The 16189-nt window shown below is 39.0% G+C and overlaps 1 protein-coding gene across 2 annotated transcripts; it reads right to left on the minus strand.

Annotated features, from left to right (window-relative positions):
- Positions 1-1837: 1837 nt before the first annotated feature.
- Positions 1838-16189, minus strand: LOC108657787 (uncharacterized). Of its 2 annotated transcripts, none has more exons than XM_030389893.2 (5): positions 15890-16189; positions 3502-3703; positions 3315-3431; positions 2276-2419; positions 1838-2214 (listed from the first exon to the last, which is right to left on the minus strand). In XM_030389893.2, the coding sequence occupies exons 2-5, from the start codon at positions 3700-3702 to the stop codon at positions 2107-2109; spliced, it is 570 nt and encodes a 189-aa protein (XP_030245753.1). In that variant the 5' UTR covers position 3703; positions 15890-16189; the 3' UTR covers positions 1838-2106. The 2 variants fall into 2 exon arrangements, with proteins under 2 accessions (XP_030245753.1, XP_089120430.1); XM_089264304.1 differs by lacking the exon at positions 15890-16189 and adding an exon at positions 15444-15461.

The following is a 16189-nucleotide window of genomic DNA, read 5'->3' on the forward strand; positions in this document are numbered from 1 at the left end:
AGTTGACCTATGGCTAAAAGCAGTTCTAAGTCGTTCATATCTCGAATGACTTTTAACCTTTGGAGTGCTGCTTCATTGGCAAAAAAAAAAAAAAAAAAAAAAACCCTCATAAATGACAAAAACGAAATTAATTAAAATGATATACGTATGAAAACAAAAAATAGAAAACTTTTTGCTTCTGCTGCTGGTAATCGAAGCCTGACTTCGTGATTGTGCTGCTGCCACTGAGGCACTCTAGTGGAAAAATAAGCCAAAACAAAAGGGACGATAAGGAATATTTAGGGCTAGACAGACCAAAGAATACCCCGCATGAAGTAAGCACTGGAAGGGAAGACATAAGGATATTGTATTATATAATAAATATAATACTAATGAGAGAAATATTTACTTAAATTACGGCAGGAATCATCTATTTCATAGAGTGCTGCATCTTTGCAAACATGTCATTCAGAGCGGCTTCTTCCGACTGCCAGAGGTGTTGTACAGGGTACAAATATTTCTCACACATAAGCACAATGCGGTTCTGTACACACACACCCACACACACACACACACATACAATGTTGCTGTTCTTGGCTGTGAAATCGAAGTAAAGTTTGAAATAAACCCAAAGAGCAGAAGCAAAGGCAAGAGCAAAAGACCGAGCCAGTCTGTGTGGCACTCTGCGGCAGTCCCGAGTGGCAGAAGGCAACTCGCATAGTTAGCAAAAACCACTAAAAGTGTCATAATTCGATGCCCATGAGATGCCTGTCTCGAAAGTACGTTGGCCAAAAACTTTGACGCCGATAATGAGTGCCAGGTTGCGTCTGTTGTTCTGCCAATGGCAGAGCGCCTCGGGCCGGCCGACGATGCATATCAGCAGTCCGTCCGCTTTCAGCACCGCCTGCTGACCTCGCCGCATAGCTGTCACAGGCCGTCAGCTCCTCACCGACTGCGGCCGCTGTCCACGCTCCTTGCAGCGTCTGCAAAGTTGCACGAGCATCGATTCGAGCCGAATCGACTCGAGTTGAATCGAATCGCATCGCATTGCTTCGATCCGCCTGCAGCTGGTCCTTGTTCCCAAGACTGCATTTCGAGCATTGCTTTACAGTTGTTGACATAAATCAAAGGCAACACACAATCCTCCAATATGAAGTCGGGCGAGCCTCCCACACTCACTCTGAGCATGCCGTAAGTTTAAGCAATTTATACTGGAATACTTAAAGACGAATAATGAAGAGACAAGCATTCCCCGGAAAATTCTTAGGAGCTTCGAATTATGGTTAAAAAAATTACTTGTATCTTTATTCAAGGGCAAAAAATCTTCTTCAAAATATTCATTTTCAGGTAAAAATTTTCAGGATTTTTAATTTCCTCCGTCCGACTCTGCATCCGTCTGTTTGTGCGTCCATCCGTCCGTCTGCCTCATACAGATGAGTGAAAACAAAACCAATATACTTATTTCACTTTTGCGAATGAGTATAATTAGTAAATACTATATCTGGCACCCTAGAAATATTACCATTCACTTCTAAATTATTGTAAATAAGTTTTTAGTTCTACAAATTAAAAATTCTACAAATGGCGAATTCCATTAATGTTGAAATAATACCTTTTGAAATTTCTGAAGCTTTCCTAAAGTGACTTAGTCTGTTCCATCAGCTAGAGCGGAAAATGACTTCGATGCCAATATCCGATTCCATACATTTGTCATCTATAGCTTACCTGATATTCATTTTTTGCTCATACAAATCACCGTCATCCAGACTGCGGCTCTTCCCTTTAGATAAGTTAGAAACCTTCAGCCAAAACAAAATGGTAATTATTGTAAGAACCAGAACAATCTACAAGAGCTATGTACACCAGCTGTTAGCTCCCTTCAACGCAGTTTATTCGATGGAAATTTGTACAATAAATAGTTATGGTCAGAGATATGTACAAGGTCTTATGCTAGCTCTGAGCTCTAAATGGTCTTCTACGCTACTTATAAGTTAGAAATAATAACAACCGTAACATATGTACACAGGTGAGTTAATTAACGCGCTATCAACGCCCACAAATAAACAATTTGTATAACAACTACAAGAATTAAGGCAGTGGAGAAGAGAGGTTGTGGGAGCTCTGGTCTCAGCCCAGGCCGAGACTCTTCAGCTTGTTCTTCTTCTCGACGCCCACGCTGTTGGCAAACTGCTTGTCCGCCTCCATTTTGTATTGCTGAAGATTGTAGTGGGTCGCCTGCAACAGAGCAAACAGAGCGAAATAAAGGCGTATACACGACCATGGACAGGCGACTTACATTGAGGGCGTCTTTGAACTCGATCTGGGCCAGGCGCTGTACGCCGCGGAAGTTACGACCCAGGATACGGCCCAGCTCGTACCGGGAAATGGCGAAACCCTCTGTCGTTGTTCTCACTGTCTGATCATCTTCGTCACTGGACGGCTGTAAGTGAAATATATGATATGATGAATTATATAATCAATATAACTCATGAATAATTAAGAAAGTTACATTCAGATGAAAAATAAACAATTTTTTAATTGAGGAACACTTAAGAAGGAAACCTGCAACATTTGCAGTTGCCTTTTATTTTCATTTTCCGCAGAAGGATAACTCGAATGTCTCACTCATAAGTAATGTCGGTGGTATTTGGCAACTATTTTGAGATGCAAATAAATAAATAAAATAAATATGAATAATACAAACAAAGGGTAGGCATCCAAAAAAAAAAAAAAAAAAAATGAAATTATCTGTAGGAAACTTGAAACTGAAATTACGAGCTTCTTCTGAGCTAAAAAAAAAAAATAAATAAAATGAGTCAAATGAACGAAAATTGATATCGATTTGAATCTAGGCCAGATAAACTTAAAGTTTTTTTTTTCCCATAACTTTAACTCATAATAATTATATAATAATTACATAATTATATATTATCTATAAGACCTATAGGCTGATTTAGAATATTTGGATATTTATAGTTTAATTTTGTTAATATTGTATTTTCTAAAACCTTGAGAAATATGGTTTTCCGATTTATCCTTCTACCAAGTAGCATACATATAATTAATTTTTTTATTTATTTATTTTTTGTATATACTATATATTTGTTATCTTTTGCTGTCAAGGCATGTATTTATTAAAAAGAGTATAGATATAAAATTGTTTTCATTTTAGGAAGGGACGGAGCGCATTGCTAAATACTCTGAAGGAGCTGACAAGGAACTAAGTTTTCGGTAACAATGGGAATTTTTCAAGCTAACCTATGCCCACATATAGATACATATAAATATCTAGTATATACCAAAGCTACTTGGCATCTGTACATCTAGCGTCTTACCAGCCTTTCAGTTGTTACCCTTGGCTGAGATGTCGGTTTCGCTGGGGCGGGATCGCTGAACTGCTCATTTACGGTGTTGTAGATGTCGTTCAGAGTGTTTCGCGTGTCGGTGTATTGCTGTCGGGTAATGTAAATACATGAATTTGTAAAGAACTCGTTAAATTACAATTTAGCTTGGCTCACATACATCGACAATCAGATTTTTGGTTATGACCATTTTCTGAATGAAGTCCCAGAAGATGCCCCGCTTGCTGCGACTGTGCGGCTCATCGCTGGCAGCCACTGGAAGTCGCTCCTCCTGGCCAGTCGCAGTAGCCAGGCCCAGCACCAGCAGCCAACTGCCTAGCAAAAGCAGTGCTAACAGTCGATTGGCTCTCATATGACTCATCCTAAAAATTAAGAGCACAGTTGCAATTTTAACAATATTCATTCAACTGCCGTATGCGAACAGGTAATATTTTTTTTTTTTTTTAATGGTATGGCATAAAGTTGACTCAGTGAACAGACTTCAGCCGAGTATTGGAGTATTGGACCATCAATCAATCATATAAAACGAATGAGTACGAGAAAACATGTTGCTTAAAAGGAAAAGTAAGATTTATTTGCTGCAAGAATCTTTCTAGTTGATAGTTGTAAAATTGTCAACTTAAAGATTGTTGGTCTGTATCAAATGAATACGTTTTCGTAGAAATTTACTAATGAATTCGAAACCAGAGTAATCTATGAGATTTCAATAATATCCTATGATGTAGAATATGCCCTAAAAGCACAAAAATAATAAATTATTGAACATCTGAAAAGATCCCGAGTTAGATATCCTTGAATATCTTATTTATTTCCAAGACTGTCCAGAATACGTTATCCGATATCTAGATTTAGATTATATTTTAGATTAGCTTAAAAGATAAATTTGTCGGGGCGCTACGTTTTTCATTAATGTTTTTCACTATAGTTGCGCCTAATAACGAGTTCCTGGTGTCGCTTAGCTCTTTTATAAAGCTCTTTCTTGCTCAATTGTCTATGACCTAGTCTTCACCAAGCTTGACCAAGTCTCTCTTCTTCTGTCAAAACCTCTAGTTCTGCTTGTATATTCTTGTTCATCGAAAGCATAGCAACCCTGTGTGAAGGACATTACTAGCCGTCTCGCTCTCACTCAGCGACACCCGGAACCGCGTTCATCAGCAGCTATAGTTATCTCTCTCCTAGGGACAATACATTCTTTAATTGCACTACAATACTAAATCAATCTATTATCGTGAATTGCCAGCGTAATATCCCACTGACACGACAAATATAAATATTCTAAAATATCCGATATGATAAAAAAATATATATATACATTATTATATATAAATAAAATTCTCCTTCGTATTCAGTCAGTTCAGGAAACATGTCATTCTCCAGTTTAGAGATTTCATACTTAAATATGTATACGTGTATAGGTATATAGCTAGAAAGCACATTTGACTAAATTCACCAACTATTTTAGATCCCCGATCCACTTGAAATTCAATTGTTCACTTCGAGTTTTCATCCTCGACTTGGTTGATAACAAAGCTTATCACACTCGCTCTCACGCCGAGCTGTTTTATTGGCCCTAAAGTGGGGCAATATTAACCTTTTATTGCCAGCCGACATGATGAAGGGCCAGCAATAACAAATTTACCTAAAACGATTGGCAAATAAGTGCACAACAACAGATTTCAGCTGCCGCCACGGCGCTCTGACAGTTGCCATTTGCCAAATTGACAAATTGCGCATACGCCGCGTGAGCGCCAAGCAAGACTCACACTGCTGTTGGGCAGATTAATAACCTAAACATACGGAAAGGCATCAAATAAATTGTATCACATTTATGGAAGCTCAGCCAACACCGACCAATGATTCATGCCTGTCAATTGTGGGCCATGCATAACTCTTTACTCGTAAATATTTGCGCTCAATTAATATTTGCGAAAGGTTTCTCTTTAGCTTTATCGAGTGTGGGGGGTGTGAATGTGTGTGTGTGTGTATTTGACTAAGTATGGCATGCACAATGCATAATTTCAATTAAAATCACGCCAATTACTTAGGAAGTCAACTAGAGTTGAAGGCTTAGGGATCTGCATTTACCTATCTCGCATTGCAGGTGATAGACATGCATATGCAATTATTGCAGTGCTCACTCAGACACACACACACACACACACACACACGCATACACGCATACACGCACATATGATAGAGTCTTGGCAAAGAAAAAAGAAACAAATTCATCATCGAGAATGTTGAATATTGTTGCTGTTGCTGTTCCCAGTTGGCCGTGGCCGTAACTGGCAATCCTTTGGACCATCGTGATTGCTTTAATGCTACTTAAGTGCTTAACTGTTTGCCAGACGGGCGCTGCATCGGGCCCAACAACGACGACGACAACAACAACAGCAAAACGGAGGCGAGCGAGGCATCGAAAGTAATACACATAAAACCAGAAAACAAACAAGCCAAAGGAAAAAACTACTTCAAGTGCAAACTTTTCCTTTTGGGCTGAGCAAAAACGAAACGAAACCAAACGCAATGCAACGAAACGAAACGAGACGAAATGAAATGAAATGAACAGAGTTGAGAAGCGCATAGAAGCCCTCGGCGGGCAGCATGTATGTGGCATTCGAATGCATATCTAGTGCCTACACATATATAGTACATATATAGGTACATATATGTATATCGATTGCTAACTGCCGCATAAGGCAATCAGTAGAAAAACATTTCACTCTGCAATTGACTTTCATCACAAAACTTGCCAGCTCAATCGAGATATGTAAATATGCTGCTGTCCGCATATGATATCTGCATATAGTGTCTTGAGTTTGTCGACAGCACAGAGAGCGAGCGAGAGAGAGAGTGAGAGAGCGAGGGAAAGGGATAGTGGCCAGGTGTTGCGGCTCTCATGACCAAATCACGATTGTTGACAACCGCAAGCCTTAAGCCAAGCTACTGGCCACGCCCCGTCCCTCGCCCGACTCAAGTTTGCATTGGCAACTTTGTTGCCGTTGTCGCTGTCTCTTGTCTGCTGTCCGTTGTCATTGTCAGCGTCTTCGTCATTTGGGCAGCAGGCTGCAGCAACACAGCAGCCGCTGTGCAACTGGAGTATTTTAATTATACCCTAATGGCGCATAACAGCCACCTCTGTATCTGTCTCCAGCTTCCAAGTGCAGCCCCCACTTTGCCATCGCCAGCTGGGCCAGCAACGAGCTGTGAGCTGCGAGCTGCGAGCTGCTCATTACGCCCCAAAGAACTTCATTGGCTTCGGAATCCCTCTGCCGCTGCCACTTTCCACAACTTTGGCTATTTTTCGAATAGCTATTTGCAGCCCGTCCTGTCCCGTCCAGCCCGTCCACCCCACTGTTTGCAGGTAAATTTGCACTGGCCCGCAGTTAGGTGCAAATCTCCTCTCCCCCTCCCTCTCTCTCTCTCTCTCTCTCTTTCTCTATCTCTGTGAAAACTCTGCCTTTTCGACTTGCCAAGTGTAGGGTATAAGCTGAAGGGCTTATTGTCATAGCCAAAGCCGAATCTGCAATACGAATTGGTTTTTCAATTATAGATTATTAGTATTACGACATTTTTCTAGGCATTATTAATCCATACAAATTGTACTTCTCTATTTGAAAATTTGATTTTAAAATGTATTATTATCTATCATCTATTGTTCCTATTCTATAATCATTTAAATAATATTTTCTACATATTTCCAGGGCTTATTGCTATAACCAAAGCTGAATCTGTATTATATTATAATTTTCAATTATAGATTATTCATATTAAGAGATCTCTCTAGGCACTATTGTAGCGAACTCTACTATAGACTATATATTTTTCTCTGCTTGAAAGTGCGATTCATATTATCATCTATAATTGATTTAAAAATATGTATCGCATATCATCTATTGTTGTTCCCACTCTAACAATAATATTTTCTCAATTTTTCTAGAGCAAGGCATTTGGGTGTAAGCGGAAAGGCTTATTGTTATAGTCAAGGCAGCATCTACAATGTATTATTTTCCTGCTATTTTCATTTCAAGTGAATTCCATTATATTTTATAATCATATTGGAATTTGCGCTGATTTCGGCCCTATATTATATTCATATATTTAATTAGTATATACATGTATACATAGCTTGAGCAATGTCATATTTGTTCAGTTCAGACTGCACAGTATAGAATTTAGCAAGTACTGTTATTAATTTATACTGCAATCAGTTCGCTTCCATTTAAATTGCAATTTAAATTTTCTAAATTATCATTGCAATTTGATCTGTATGCACTATATATATCTAGTTGTTTTTTGCCTCCATTTTCATATAATAATATTTTGGCAAATTTGCCAGAGCAAGGCATTCGGGCTGCGCTCTGCTTGGCAGAGATTTTCCTGATTTTCCTGTTGCCGCCTTTCGCTTACTTTTGTTACCAGTTTTTCGGCAATTCTCGTTGCACTTTTGTGCACGCTTTGATTATTTTATTGCCACCCCAGCCCGGCACGGCCCGCCCGCCCCTGTGCAGACCCAGCCACGCCTGAGCTGAGCATTGAAACAAACTTCATTTTGAAATTAAAACTTTTTGGCCAAACGGCAAACGGAAAAGCGACCAAGGCAATCGCATTCTTGATTTTGTTTTCCAACTGGCTCATCAACTGGCCAACAAAACTTTGTAATTATATCAATGAATAGCTGCTGCTGGTCAGACAAGCAGCGTCCGTAAACGAAGAGAAAAAACTGGCCGACGTGTGTCTATGTGTGTGTGTGTGTGCGTGTGATAAATTTATTCCATCTGGCATGAACTCAAGCATTGCAATAGTCAAAAATCAATCAATTTTCTTATGCTGGTGCGAAATTTTTGCATTGCATTTCAATTAAATTAAATTTAATTTGATTGTGGCCAAGGCAAGGAGCACCAACAAGCGAGCCTAGCTCCATCTCCTGCGCCCCTCGCCCGCACATTCACATTCACATTCACATTCACATGCACATGCACATGCTCATCTAACGACCACTGTCCACATGGCTTTCTCTATGCTAGCAACGATAGCTCTGAATTGCTTCGTCCGTTCAGGCAACTTATAATTTTAATGCTCGCACACATACTCATGCACACAGTCGCACACACGCACACAAAATGGCAGAGACGTCTTCTTGGAGAGGGAGATAGCGCACGTCAGGACAATTTTGCTTGGATTCTCGCTTCATTTTGCATTTGCATGTTAAGTACCAATTAAATAGGACTTAAGACTGAGTTAAATGTTGACGATATGTTGCTACGCCAGCAGCAGCAGCAGCAGCAGCAGCAGCATCAGCAACAGCATCTTCACTCTCCACCACCAAGACATTTACAAGCAAACATGTTTATTTACAGACACACACACACATCCTTCATTTGGGCATATGCTGCATTGGCGCAACTGCTGAAAGTAATGTCAATTGAAAAACAGATATCATAACTAGCTATAATATGAACAAATCCAGAAGCTCTGTACTGCACTCGGGTATATTGGCAATGAGTTCTATGGCATATCATGTATGACAATAGTCGTCACAGCAAGAACTTATGAATTATATCTCCTAACTTAGGCTAAATATAGGACACAGCTCTCTATCTCTCTCTTTTCGCGAAACAGGCAATACATTTCAATGGTCGTTAATAAAGTTCATCATTATATTATATGACCTAGATATTCCAACCAATTTTAATCAATAAATCTGTAATATTTAAAACATCCTTGGGATACCTAAAATTATTCAAATTATTATAATTATTATTTTATCATATATATAGTATTATTTATTTATTTTTTTGTTATTATTATTCTACTCGTATGCAAAGAATGTTTTTCAATGTTTTTTAATCAATTTGTTTGCCTATAGAACACTCTACTGCTGATTCCTCGTTTTTATACCCTGAACCCATTGAAAATGGGAAATCAGGGTATAATGGTTTTGTTAAAAGTATGTAACAGGCAGAAGGAGGCGTGACAGACCCCACAAAGTATATATATTCTTGATCAGGGCGACAAGCTGAGTCGATTTGGCCCTGTCCGTCTGTCTGTCCGTCCGTCCGTCCGTATGTATGAACGCGTCGATTTCAGAAGATATAAGAGCTAGAGACTTCAACTTTTTTTTAAAATGTCCGTATATATCACGCGCAGATCGAGTTTATCACTAAAAAACGATAACTCATTCCGATATTTTTTTATCGATAAAAAACCTTATCGAAGATCACTTAAATAATTATATCTCCCACATCTTTCAAGCTAGAGTCTCCAAATTTAAAATGTATATTAAGATGAATTTTATACAATTTCGGTTTTTGTTAAAATTTACCCCCCACACCTAAATCCACCCCCTCACCTTCATCTTTGTAAAAGTCGTATATCAAATACTAGAGACTTGAGCTTCGGTATACACATACATTTTAACATTATGATTACGTTCTGAAAGTTTCATTACGATCGTACGTCTAGAAATTAAATTATTCAACAAATAAGTTATTATATTGCCAACACTGCAGCGCATCCCAAGCGCAATCGCCTGTATATGTGAGTGTGTGTGTATGCGTGTGTTTGTTTGTATGCGTGTGTGTGTGCGTGTATTTGTATGTATGTGTGTGTGTGTGTGTGTGTGCGTGTGTGTTTGCTAATTATTTTTGAAATATCAGTTGCTTGTAGGGTTCAGGGGATCTCGTAGTCGAGCAGTCTCGACTAGAGCTTTCTTACTTGTTCTTTATTCTCTTTTTCCTTTCTCGATCTCATTCCCTCCCTCTTTTTCTACTCTCTCTCGCTCTTTCTCTACCTATCTATCTATCCATCTATCTTTATCCTTCTTTCATTTTTCTCTTTATATGTGTCTCAAGCCCTCTATACTTTTTGATATCCATTCTAATCTATCTATTCCTCGCCCTCTTTCTCTCTATAGACCTCTACTTTTTCCCTACGATTTTATTTCTGTCTCCTTTTTGTTCTTCTTTCACTTCCTGCCTATATATGGCTGTTTTCTTAGGGTATCCTATATTTTGCCATCCAGTTTTGATTTGTATTCAATTCAAACTAGTGAAACCATAGTCCATTTCCGATTTATTTACTTACGCTACATATTGTGGCTTGTGGTATCTAATTGAATTAGGCATCTCTCTGGTCCATTAGTCTTTAAAAGCCTTTCCACTAACAAATATATGTACATACATTCAAGTATAAGTATATTTAATATAATATTGTATTGTACTCGCTGATAATGAATAATGAGCCAATAAGCTCGGTTCAATACTCTCAGAATGTGAAGAAAACGTCCTTATGACAATTTCAATAATCTCCTAGACCTATTATCTTGTTTATTGAAGACTGCCTCGGCATCCCTTTCTGGCTCTTATGCTGGCTAATCTGTAACACTTTGGCATTCATACAACTACAGTTGGTACATATTGGTACATATATGCATAGAAAATAGGAAGAACATTCGATAAATTGGATATGTACGTAACCATTATATGAGGAAAGTTTCCACAAGAAGATATTCAAATTACAAATGTCTCCCTTCAATAGCACCGCAATAGTTTTCTTTTATACATTGGATAGGCGGACCGACGGACGGACAAGCGAACGGAGAGGCGAATAGATGGATAAACGGTCGGACTAACGGAACGAATTATAATAAGCTAAGGCCGCTCAACGCCTGGTACTGCCTGCTAGTCAAGATAGCTTCAGAATTTGCCTTTCCGTTGATTTAATTATATTTATATCATACACATGCATATATATAACTGTATTTGATTGTCTCTCACTCATTTGTATATACGGATGTATATCCGCTTCTCCATCAAGCCGTCGGAGTATTGATTTTCATTGGAGTTCGTGTGAAAAACAATGAAATTGGAAATAAATGCAACATTTTGGTTGCTCCTTGCCGGCATTGGCATTGGCTTAGCTGGGGCCAATTAATTTCGTTACAGCCATATGTGGTTTTATTGGCGCCCAAATGACGCTCCCAAGTTTCTGGGTTAGCGTGCGAGAGGCGAGTTGAGCTTTAATTGCGACCTGGCGCTCAAAATACTTGCTATAATTAAATTGGAAAGAAATAAATTCAAATGCTCGGCCCGGCAGCTTATGGCATATGGCAGTGCTGGCCCATCAAACTGGCAATAAAATGTATTTTTATTTAAATTAAAAGATGAAGGTCGAGGAGGCGATCATAAAACACAACTACAAACCGAAACTGAAACCGAAACCGAAACCGAAACCGAAACCGAGACCGAAAACGAAACCGAGACTGAGACCGAGTCTGAGGCCAGGAGCGAGACCGAGACCCAGCTGCCACATAGAACGGGTTGCATAATAAATGCAAATAATGCTTTACGACGATGGCCCCAGAAATAGTTGCCGCACCACCAAAAGGACCTGCCACAATTGACCATGTGTGTGTCACGTTTTAAGCATATACATATGCGTTATGTGCATATGTAGGCGTGGTGTTTGGACGTGTTTTTCGGCCGGCACCTGCCCGTGGGCCCAGCGCAAATAAAAACAGCACGAAATTTCATTTAGCGAATGGATAGCGATTCATAACTGTCGTATATTAACAGCAACTAATGTGCGGCTCGATTGAGCGAGAGGGGATTTGCTGTACTTGCTGTACTATGCAGAGTGCATTGGGGCTGGGGCGGCGCCACACCTCAAGCCCGAGCAGCTCCATCAGCGACGACGGCGACAATCCTATCGCAGGCGTCAGCAATATATATACCCTGGATGGGACATGCAGGCGACGGCGTGCTCGCCTCACGCAACTCATAAAGGTGACCAGTCCAACAGTCTATATCCCTCACTTACTCACCCTCTCCTCTTCTCTCTCTCTCTCCCTCTCTCTCTCTCTCTCGCACACACACACTCTCTCAGTGGGATATGTTATTTATTTTCTGGGCACGGCAGGGCAAGGCGTTCGGTTTCTGTAAGCTCAACCGGAAAATTGCTTTTCTCGCTGAGTAGTCGCTGGCCGTTGCCGTAGCTATTGCGTTTGCCTTTGCCTTTGCCTTTGTGTTTGACTTATGTTTGTGACTCTAATGGCCGCCAGACAGCAACATCAAACAGTCAACAGTGGCGAAGACAACAGCACAGAATAATCGGCTGGCCGCATCTAATATACTCTGCCAGCCCAAGGCAGCTGACGGCACGACAAGGACTTTGGCAAATATATGGAGTTTACTTGGCATAAGCTAAAAGGCCGAAATGAGGTCGATGGAACCGTTATCTGATCCTGAGCTATTGCTAACACACATATGTAAGCAATACCCCAGTTCTTATAGAGTGATCAACTAAGAGCTACGGAAATGGACGAAAAGTGGTCGATAAAATCGTTATCTGATCCCGAACTATTGACAACGTAAACAACTTATGCTTCAGCTCACATAAACTTGGAACATCATAGTCATATCAGAAAGGCAGCTTTAACATAAAGACTAGTGAAAACTTGGAATATATTTATCGATATAATATATATATTTGAATTCCCGATTCCCTCACAGCCAAGACTACATCTGAGTGATCCCTGATCACTGAATCCCTTCAGCAAAACTGATGTTATATTAACTTTGCGAAACAAACGATTCGTAGAAATCTTTAATTATAATTGATAGAACGATGGGTTTTATTTGATATTGATATATCGATAGGTGACTTCTTATACCCTGAACTCGAAGCCCGCTGTGCTTTATTCTGTAACCTCGTTTTAGTTTCCTATCTATAGCCTCTACAAAATAAATGAATATACGATTTATTATTTCAAACGAATCGGCAACACAATCATGATGGCATTGACCTAGTATAAACTAGTATAAGACTTGATTGATTGCTTAAGTTTAACTTAATTCAATAAAAAGAAAATATATCGTTTTAAGTAAGTATGTAGTAAGAGAGTGCATGTATCCAAGTTTGAATAATGCTGACTCATGCTAATAGAGAATCAAGTTTGATGGGTCTACTTGAGAGTGGATATCTCAATCTATTGCCATCTGAATCTCATCTCAAGACCCAAAGCATTGAAGATGCAATCAATCCGATCTGAGATGATCTCAAGTTTGATAAATCGTTAGTTTGCTTGGTTAGCCATCCATGCATCTAAGGTATATTCGACCTAGTGCCCTATAAACTTTCGGCCCAAGTCCGACGCACTTCACAATGCTCTTTCGCTCTGTTAGGGTATGCAATAAGTAAACAAATACAAAAACAACTAGCTGGAATTGGTTGCTTGAACCCGTTTATTTCCTTTATTTTTTCTTTCTTCATTTTTTTTTATTTTTCTTTTCTTTTTTTTTTTTTTGCTGCGAATTGTTTGCGCCGCTGTAATTAAATTTGCGCCCGCAATGCAATCGGCGACTGCAGCGCGCATCGCCTCAAATTTAATTGTTATATTAATATTATTGCATGATACTCCCAGACAGGCAGACAGACAGACAGACAGGCAGGCAGACAGCAGACGGCAACGGGTCGGCTACGTGATCGCAGAGGCGCGCTTATAAATCACACATTTCGTATACGCGGCGTGGCACAGGCTCGAAGCGGAGCTGTGCTCGGAGCAGCCATGTCCGGCACGTCATTCTAGCCTGGCAATGTACGTGCCAACTGTCAGAGCAGAGTCCGGGCAGAGTCTGGAGCAGAGCAGCAGTCCGCAGCCACCGAATGGCTCAAGAGCAGCCTCGAGCAAAAGCAGCTCAATAAATAATAGATACACATACGTGTCTATCGAGCGGCAGGACATGTGTGCATGTATGTGTATGTATGGTATGCAGAAATATGCTAGAAGTCTAAGTAATGCCCACATTCCACATTCATACATTTGATAGAATTCGTTCTACCTGACGAATTGGTCAACGGTGTCCAAAGGTAAGCAGCAAAACTACAAATTGATCTGAAACTGCTAGCTGAATGCTTAGACAGATAAAAGGCGAAGGGCTATATATGTAAATACTTACATTCAGTTCGACTCATATTACCCAAAAGCCAAGATTTATGCGTGGCTCTATTCATAGATCAACTAGTCTTTCCCAAATCTTTCAATTTCAATCATGAATGAAGTTGAAGCATCAAATAAATAAATAGAGAAAGGAGATAGTTACATAGTTACACATTATAGTGAGTACTGAGTATTCGGCAGTCGGCTATAGCCACCTGTCAAACAGTTACCTAAGCAAATGATGTGCTGTTTGTAGTTGGCTTTGGCATGCTCGAAATTTAATTCGGGCCGGGTGGCACCTGCTAGACGATCTATGAAACAAAGCAAACATGAAAAAATAGCAACAATCAGATTCACAACGGGTGGCTCCGACTGCGCCATGCTCGCCTTCAACTATCTCAGTAAGCATACTCTACTTAATTTGGCTCATTTAATGTGGAAAGCAAAAGATTTGCAGTTATGCTGTTATTCAATTGGGCAAGCCAATATGCCCGTTGACGCACGCTTAACGAGCATTTAAACAACACACACTTAACCTTGATTTTTATGGTATTCGAGTCGACTTGGTGACTCAATAGACATTGACTTAAGCAGCGTTAAATATGCCGAGGTCAGTGAGTTTTTTATGAGTTATTTTTTATTTTTATTTATTTTTTCTACTATTTACTGTTTGGTTTTCTTTTTTTGCGGATTGACCAACAATAACAACAAGTTGGGTTAATCGTATTGACATCTATTACCAAATTGAGCCAAGCAAAACATAGTTTTAGAGGAATTCGCCAACTTGTTTAAATATCTCTTTAGGAGCTTTGCAACTGCAATTGTTGACTTCGATTTGCAACTTTTTCCGAAAGGGAGTAAACAAGTACAAATGTATGTTTATATGTAAATCGATGTTTCCTAAGTGTCAATTGCGCACGTTGCGAATATCACATTTATTTCACAGTGATTTCTACCATACTCTGATTGATGTTTATCTATGATCCATTTTCGATAAGCCTCTCTTGACTTCTTGCATATGTATAAATAATAATAAATAATACTATTGTAATTACACCTTGAGAATTATAGCCGTATATTTATAAATATTACTATTATATTCACACCATCATATTTATTCATTAATTGGATTCATGTGTTCTTATATATGTGTGTATATAAACCTTTTGGATTACTAGGATCAATCCGAAATATCGAGTTGATAAATATATCGATCAATTGATATTGCACTAGATGAGATTATTATTTTTAAAGATTTATTTTTGTTTTCATTTATCACATCTATCGATACTTCAATCAATATTTATCGATTATCGATTATCGACGCATGCATGTATTTATTGAATGCATTTCGATTAAACTTTTGCCCCTGCTTATATATACATATATTAATAAATTCGGGCTTCAAGCTTTATTATGTACATATACATTAGATTTACATCTTCTATATCCTTCCTTCCCACACTTTCATAATTCACAGAACACAAGTCACATTCGATGGCTGATCGATTAATATCGAAACACCAGCTGGCTAACACATCAAGACAGACAGCAATAATTAAAATATAAATATTTTGGATCACATTGCGGCAAAAGAAAATAAACTCACTCGCTTTCACTTGGTGCACACACGAAACAAAAATAAACAAAAAAGTAAATAAATAAATTTATTTAGAAAACTTAACAAAAACAAAAAGAAGAAGCAAGAGATTGCAGTGTAACCGAAAACGAATTGAATTTCAGGGCGAGCACCGAGCATAAAAATGTTTTCGGATTACTTGATTTAAACGCACGCGAAAGAGAACTAAACGCAACGACAACCAAATTGTTTAAGCTCTATGCAGCCAAATAAAAAAAGTAGCAGAAATAACAAAAATAAGTAAATTATCCACAGCCGAGCTGACAACGT

Source organism: Drosophila navojoa, chromosome X, assembly GCF_054131105.1.
Source record: "Drosophila navojoa isolate 15081-1374.11 chromosome X, UAZ_NAV_1.0, whole genome shotgun sequence".
Lineage (NCBI taxonomy): Eukaryota > Metazoa > Arthropoda > Insecta > Diptera > Drosophilidae > Drosophila > Drosophila navojoa.